Genomic DNA, 9037 nt, shown 5'->3' with positions numbered 1-9037 from the left:
TTATTGAATTCTCTGTATAATTGCCAAATATATACGATTTTCGAGAGGTTAAGAACACCATGAAAATATAATACATTAATAATTTTATTTAGCTAATATATAGTGTCTCAGATATATTATAATAAAATTATTTTTTGAATTTAATACTGAGGTACCTAATTAATGAAAAATTATGACAAAGAAAAGGACGTAAAAAAAGAACTCTCTTTAATAGATAAAATATTAACATTTTAAAAACATGAAACTTCTATTTGAATCTCTTCATGGTGTTCGTGACAGCATGATTCACGATAATGACGAAGACTGGAACAAGATATTTCTGTATTTACATAAAATAAGAAGAAATTGATATTTTTATCAAACATGATAAGAATTAATTGTATAAAATATATGTGCTCTATTTTCCCTTCTTTCCTCTTTATTTTCCCTTCTTTAATAAAATTTGAAGTCTGGTTCTTTACATCCTTTACATTCTTCCAGAGTTATATGTTATCTAAATTGGTGCATACACACACATAAAAAAAAACAATATATATTCAAAGATTTTTTCAATATATCAAAATAAAAAATCACGAAATATTTACACTGGCATAATGCATTCTAATTTCTCTACTTAATAAATTTTATTTGGTAAAGGACTTAATAAAGAACGCGCTAATTTTATTTATTTTTACAACGCGCCAATTTAATCTAATTCTAGCTCTTTCATTCATATTTTTCAATAATTTTATATTTTTTAAAACAAAGTGATATAAAAAGAGCAAAAGAGAAAGTTTCTTTATATGAAATGCATATAATATATATTTATGTATTGTATAACTTGCTTCGCAAAAGTATTTTGAAAATAAATTCAAATACTAGTCTGCGCGCTATTCCATAACTAAAGTTGAGAAAATAAAACGAAAAATGTTTTCTCATATATTCTTTTATGCAAACTTTTAAGACGCACGGGATGGCAGCCAAGTACTTTAATAAAGATTTATTATTTTTCATGATTTAAGTACATTTCTAATTAGTTTTAATTCTAATTCCAAACTGGTCTACCAGACGAAATATATTCTTAGTAAGTACATGTATTACATACGTATACAGTAAATACATATGCATATATTGATGAAAATCTATATCTATATATAAAATACTGTGTCTTCAACCATTCAATGATTATTTTCCTTAAACTTTAATACCCAAGCTGGCTGTCCTTTGTGTGCGTTAGGAGGTAAACTTATTTCCAGCTTATTATCGGATTGTTTCCACTGAAATAAATGTTCAAAATTATTTTATCACCATTTTTATAACATAAAGGTTGGTAAAAGTAGTAATACACTTACAGGAATTACTGACGAATAACCAAGTAGATGTATCTGAGAATTCTCCAAAAGTTTAAGCGAGCCTAACGATAAGATATTATAGAATTGAGGCCATTCTAGAATGGAGGCATATAGCTGTTTTTCATTTTTACTTATAGTGTACCATACACTTCCAGTTAAGGTATCATTTTGTACTGTCCACGGCTTAGTACTGTAAATAGCTTCGCCGTTAATTGCTAGCCAAGCGCCTAAAACAAAAAGTTTACTTGTATATCATTAAGACTATCAGAAAATTGATATCTGAATCGATCAAGACATTATAATAAAAAATATGATAAGATATAAAAGATGTTTACCCATTCCACGCAATCTTTCTTCATATATTGGTGTAATAATACCATCTTTTGTTGGCCCAACGTTCAACAGTAAATTTCCACCGCAGCTTACAGTAATTACTAATTCCTTTACTAATCCAGCCAATGTATAGTATTCGGATAAAACAGCGTTTCTGCGATATCCCCAGGATTTTTTGTCAATAGTCATACAGTTTCCCCACTTATGTGGAAGAAGTACACCTGGAAAGCAAATTATTGTTAATATAACAATTTAATCAGTTATTAAATAATATCTATTAATTGCCATTAATATACTCTCTTTTACATTTTGATAATTTAGATAATTCTAATTATAACAAGCATAATAATAAATTACCAGGATTAAAACGATCAGCACATGTAAAGAAACCACCGTGATGGCATGGTATATTAATGCCCCATCTATCATTCACCACTACTGTATCTTTTACAGGACTTTCATTGTATAGCCAGGCTTAAAATTCCTTTGATTTCCAATAAGTATCCGTTGCCTCTCCATCTCCATCTGACCAAACTATATCCGGCTTGTACGTTTCTATCAGCTCACGGAATTCTGGCATCACTTTATGGGTGACGAATCTATCTGTTGTAAAATTGTTTCTTTTGTCTGTTACATAGAGAGGATTGTACCATTCAAACCATGAATGATACAAGCCGAATTTTATATGTGTCTTGTTTCGAATTGCTTCTGCCAGTTCACCTATTTCAGAAAAAGTAATACGTATAAGAATGTTTATATTTAATGCAAAATGTTATTGTTATTAGATATATGTCTTCATTACCAACAAGATCCTTTTGAGGCCCCACATCCATAGAATTCCAACTGAATGAATACGTTGATGGCCACAGTGTATATCCTTCATGATGCTTGCTTGTCAATATGATATACTTTGCACCTGAGGCTTGAAATAATTCTGCCCACTCAGAAGCATCAAAGAATTCAGCAGTGAAGTCTCGTGCAAAGTCTTGATAGGTGAAATTTGGAGGATACCTTTTTCTCATAAAGTCGGCAAATTTTGTAGTTCTTTTCTCCTCTACAATATCATTTATAGAATTCTATAAGATATCACATTATTCTCCATAATATTTTTTAATATAAGAACTAAGATAGTAGATATGTTCAACCCTTCCAATGATTTCAAAACCATTCGGAGCCAAAGCTGGGCACGCTGAATACACCCCAATGAATAAAGATTCCAAACTTTGCCTCATCGTACCAGGACGGAAGCGGTCGACTGTCTAGACTAGACCAAATTGGATCGTATTTGGGTGCTTTTGTTGCAAATGGCACAAAATTATTTTCATCCCAGTTTGTTATTACATTAACATATGCCTCTACTGTCACACAGAGAATCAGTACGGCGCACCAGATACGTACAAACGTCATCCTGCCAGTAAAAACTTGTAGTGAAAGCAATGATTGTTAAACGAGTCTTTTATTCCTATTGACTGATATTAAGTCTCGACGAGAATTCTATTTCTGTATATTGTTTTGCATTCATATTTAGAGATTAGATTAGATTAGCACTCCATATTGTTTTAGGACAAAGATCACATTATTATTGATCGACGCTATATAATTCATGTGTACAGTTCAACATTTTTATGGAACGCTGTAATTCTGCTAAAACCCTAGAAAAAATTTTAAATAATATTTATTATTACATTTAATCTAAATTAAATTAGCATGCATGTATAGCTGTCAATTTATCGTAAATTTTCAATAATTGGCATTCAAATCGAAAATTCACAATTGTAATAGAAATCTTTATAAATCTCGAAAAAATATTTTTCAAAAATTGACAATTGTAGATTTGATGTAGATTGATGACAATTGTAGATTGACAATTGTAGATTGACTTTATTGTGGATACGTAATTACAAATGTTGGGTTACCAATTTCGTGTTACAGATTAATTCGGAGTAAATGTTATCTCTTCACTGAGGTCACGTTATCTTTAACCAATGGTAAATTATGGTCATGTATGTAAATGTGCATCTCGGCTCCATTTGGCTGCATTATCGTATTCACAGTGTAATTAAAGTATCATCCAAGGTGCAATCTACAAAGCAGATGTAGATAAGAAGTTGCTCGTGCAATCTACTGCTTGTATGAAAAAAATGATATGTTATAGAATCTTTTTACGTGGATATCTGTCTGCTGGACCACGGGGACCTAACCTGAAATGATGTTTTATATTTGACAATGGACCGCTCGAAACGCCACTCGCACCCATTTTCAACGTTGGAACTATTTGGCATATCCATTTTCTGGCACTGTCGATAAAGTCTCTCCCCTTGGTGCGTGTCCGTGCTGCGCTTATGATTTTCGTGTTGTGTAATTTTACATAATACATTTTTGCAATATTAATAAGTTCAATTACTGTACACCGTACATGCAATAATAAAATTCAATTGCATAATTTTAGTTGATCAACTGTACGTTTTTATTAGCCATCCATTTGACTCACGTAGTGTCACGTACCAAAGTTGCATATTCAAATATTTCGTCATTATTAGAAAAACGTGATAGACACGGAAACAAATTGATTTCGGGAAAACTGGCGTCACAATTCATTTAATTAGTAAGAAAAACCTGCATCAATTCTTTGTAATAATAACATTTAACTATCGTGTATATAGATTCGGCATTCGAACTTGGCGATCGCGCGCGTCGTGTCGCGCGCGGGATCATTATGAAGTTGGCGACGTTGGCGTGGCGTCACTACTCACTCTATTCACTTCACTCTCGAATCTCCAGTCGTCGCGAACGGAACGTCTCGCGGATACAGGATGGATCATGGATCCGTTCGTCGTGGCATGTTTAACCGGTAAGCGCAATCGTTATTGGGAGCTTCATATTCAATCGTGTCTTAATATTTGACACTCGCGCGACGTAGATTCGACGCTCGGTACATCGCTCAAAAATATTTCTCGCGATGCGTTCGTTCGGCCGAAATCGATCGCGCGGGATCACGGGAGAGATGGCGCATCGTGACGTCACTCTCCAATCCCTCGTCGTCGCGAACGGAACGTCGCGGGTACAGGACGGGCCTATTAATCGCGGCACGTTTAATTAATCGGTAAGCACAATCATTATAAGCTTGAACTCAATCGTGCCTCCGGTATTTGACGCGCATACGACGTAGATTCGACCGGTACATCGCTGACTTCATAAAACGAGTATTTCGCGAGATGCGCGTTTAATCGAAATTCGTCGCGCGGCATCATGGTTAAGATAGCAGCGTCACTCTCGAATCTTTCGTCGCCGTGACGTCACGGCGCATACAGGACGAACCTAGTTGTCTCGTATTTAATCGTGTCTTAATATATTTGACACTGGCGTGACGTGTAGATTCGACGCTCGGTACGTTGCTTAAAATATTTTACGAGATGCGTTTGATCGAATCTGTCGCGCGAACAGTCAAGAGAGCGACGTTCATATTTTCCGGATATCGCGTTCCGCGAATATTTATTCTTATAACTTTAACTCGCTTCATCTGCTTTATAACGTGCGAATCTAATCACCGCGGCGATTTGTCGCGAAATCACACGCATTTCCTGCAATCCTGCATCGATTTTCCGTCCGAATGTAATACAGTTTGAGTCGTGCAAATGATTGACGTCGGGACGTTGGGAGTGCCGTATACGCAGCAATCATATAATAGTTAATTGTGTTTTAGCAAGCGCTGTAAATGAGCGGCCGCGGAGGAAGGAGGAGGAGGCCCAGGGAGGCGTCGAGCGACTGCGAAGCAACCACGAGGTGAGCAATTTGTTACTTATTTTATTAGTTACTGAATTTAAACGGTTTTCCTCGCGAGAATCACACGATTACAACGAGTATTCCATGCACTAATTATATAGTAATATAACGTAACATTATAGCTTATAAAATGTATTACATATTTTTTACATTTGAGAGGCTTAAAATATTCAATAAAGTATTTATATAAAATTCAACATACACGTAATATTTTACACCATTTAAAAAGTTATAATTATTTAAATTATAAATACGCAAGAATTAAAGATTCTATTTATCAAATTTTTTAAAGTTTTTATATAAAAAGATTTTGTGTAAAGTTACGTAATTTTTTAAATAAATATTTAATTAAAAGCCAGAAAACTACAAAAGATAAAGAATTTATGAAAAGAGATTAAGAACAAGAAGTTATATAAATGCATGTAATAATTATTTTTGTAAAATATTGAAATTTAAAATATTAATTTAGATATTTATTTAAATATATTTATATTTTACAGATTAGTGTTGCATACGAGTACAACTCTATTACTGGTCGCACTGCATCGCACTGCATCGCACTGGTAAGTGCACTCAATTATATCCAATCTTAATCTCGAAATTAAATAATTTTATATTTGCTAAAAATCTTGTAATCCTATCTGTGCATACAAAGCTTGACAAGAAATGTAAAAATATCTTTATTAAGTTTGAAACAATTTATCAAAATATAAGACTTAAATTTTAACATGGTCTGGTTGTAAAATATTTTATATTTTTTTCCAATTTCTGCATTTTAAAATTTTAACTTTTTTATCAAGTAATTTATGCATATCTAAAACAAATAATTTATTTTATCGCTTAATAAAGTTCTGTTGCATGTAAACGTACAATAAACAAACAAATTTAATAATAATATATATTATATCAATTATATCAATTATAATAAACTCTATTTTATAGCTTTTTTTATTTTATGCAACTTTGTATGCACATACAATAAATCGACGAATAATAATTATTCAAGGAATTAAATTACTACTCTATCTTGACCTATCCATATTTTAAAAGGCAACAAATTTATATGATATACTTATATCTATAATATTCTTATACCCTTAACTAATAATTGCACTTTTGAAAATATATTAATAACCAAATAACCTGAATAAATGCATTCAGATATCAAGAAGTTTGTGAATATTTGACTACTGTATCTATTATCGTTGCGAATTTAAATTTTTATATATTAATAATTGCTAAGAAAAAATATTGTTTATTATTTCCGGTTTTTCTCATATCGTATTTACATTTATGTCTTATTTATGTTTCATATAATTTTTATAAATTTATTACTCATTTACATACATGCAACAGAACTTTATTAAGCGATAGAATAAATTACTTATTTTAGATATGCATGATAAAATAGAATTGCTTGATAAAAAAGTTTAATTTTAAAATACAGAAATTGGAAAAAAATAGAAAATATTTTACAACCAGAACATGTTAAAATATAAGTCGACTTATGTCGACTTATATTTAACCGGAAATAATTAACAATATTTTTTCTTAGCAATTATAATTAATATATAAAAATTTAAATTTGCAACGATAATAGATACAGTAATAAAATATTCACAAATTTCTTGATATCTAAATGCATTTATTCCTTAGTTATATTAATATATTTAAAAAAGTACAATATTATCAATTAAGTGTATAAAAATATTATACATAAGTATATCATATAAAATTATCTTTAGAATAGAGTAGTTAATTAACCATAATAATTTTTTAAAGCAGTTTATTAAAGCATTTAAATATATTGTAATATTTACAATTGGTTATCAGTACCCCATTTATTAATATTTGTCGATAAATTTGATGTATGTAATATATGCACGTGAGAAATCAAAAGCCAATTTCTGCTAGACAATAAAAATAGATTTTACGTGAGTTATGATAATCAATAATAGTGGATGACAAATCAGTTTGCGCGTAATTGTAATTACAAATGCATAACGATTTGTCATCTAATTTTTATACTATATTTACACAGATAACAATAATTTTTGATTAATTAATTTTTTCCTTAGACTTTGTACATAGCAAATAGATGTTAAATAATGTATGTTATAATCATCAATCGATATTCTGACATGTTAGTTGATAACAACAAATTAATTATTACATAATTATAATACTTAAGCCTAAGTATTATATGCATATCACAAAGAAACTTTTTCTTTATGTTCTGCTCTTCTAATATCTTTTAAATTATAAATGTCATATAATTTGACAGTTTATTAAAAAAATTATTAATATGCAACATTAATAAGTATTTCCTATACCTGTTTTATATTTATACAGACAATGATGCATTTTTATTTCACACAGTTATGTACAATGTACAATATATAAATATCTTTTTCTTATCTAGTCTTCCAGTCTATTAAGATACGCAAACCATGAAGATATTTAAAAAGTGTATATTCTGAAAGCATTAATAAACTTATTTTAGTTTTATTTTATTTCTTTCTCTTTTTCCGCATCTTTCGTTGTTTATTAATACTTTAAAATTTAATTAATTATGATGTATTTTAATATTCTAAAACTATTCTATATTATATCTTCAGGGTGTTCTTATTAGAGTTTCTAAAAATTTTAATGTGTGCCAAAAAAGCTTGACAATAAGTATATAGCGATAACGTCTTTATTAAGCTTTGAACATAATTTTTCACAACACCTCCACGGAAAGTTCGACTTTCCATGTTTGTAGAGAGGGACGAAAGTGGCCAATTTCACGCCAGGGAGGAAAGTTGTTACTTTCCTCCCGCCAAACAAGGACGAAAGTGGTCACTTTCCTTCCTAGGGCAGAAAGTAAAGTAACGGGCAAATTTTAAAACATATATAGGAAGCTTTCTAGCAAGTGACAAGTCGACACAAATGTCGTTTTGTCTTTGTTATTCATTGCCAAAAAAGAAAGATACAACGACGTTTGTGTCGATTTGTGTCGCTTGCTGGCTGTATCATGACTGAAGATACATCTGAATCACCATCTAAAATACAAAATAGAGGAAATAATCCAATCTTTTAATTCCAAAATTGTAGTGTAAATATTAAATTCACTAATTAATGCTTATTCTTTGCAAAAATTATATTTTTTAATTATATTCTAAAAATTAATGACGATGATACGAGTCAAGCGCGGTACGTGGCAAATAGAAAATTAATAGTTACAGAAGTAACGAATTAAAATGTATATACGTATATACATATATTCCAACTTAATAAACTGCGCGCCGATTATTTGTCGGACTTGAAACACAGCTATCGTTGGAACATTAATATTTTTCACAATAATTTCTTTACAGTTTTTTATATAATTAAATCGTGTAGATTTAATTCCGGGGAGGGAAGGGTATTAATGTTCCAACGATAGCTGTGTTTCAAGTCCGACAAATAATCAGCGCGCAGTTTATTGCGCCCATCGTGTGCTACTTTCGCCCCTTGGTGCACAATATACTATAATCAATTCGATTATTTTTATGTTACAGAAAATATCCACGCGCGGGAAGGAGTATCTTCGCATTTACCCAAGCAAAACT

General features: G+C 30.8%; 1 protein-coding gene across 1 annotated transcript; it reads right to left on the bottom strand.

The window, feature by feature from the left end:
• Positions 1 to 1044: 1044 nt before the first annotated feature.
• LOC112458829 (alpha-L-fucosidase-like) lies at positions 1045 to 3884 on the bottom strand. The gene is given in 8 exon segments (XM_025022670.1): positions 1045 to 1256; positions 1332 to 1558; positions 1667 to 1885; positions 2022 to 2384; positions 2467 to 2718; positions 2810 to 3316; positions 3581 to 3747; positions 3831 to 3884. Coding segments are annotated over 6 exon segments (1422 nt in total). The 5' UTR covers positions 3072 to 3316; positions 3581 to 3747; positions 3831 to 3884; the 3' UTR covers positions 1045 to 1157.
• Positions 3885 to 9037: the final 5153 nt, after the last annotated feature.

Source organism: Temnothorax curvispinosus, unplaced genomic scaffold (genome assembly GCF_003070985.1).
Source record: "Temnothorax curvispinosus isolate PA1 unplaced genomic scaffold, ASM307098v1 QBEX01000138.1, whole genome shotgun sequence".
NCBI lineage: Eukaryota > Metazoa > Arthropoda > Insecta > Hymenoptera > Formicidae > Temnothorax > Temnothorax curvispinosus.
The sequence above is the reverse complement of the archived record's forward strand: the minus strand, read 5'-3'. Positions and strand labels throughout refer to the sequence as shown.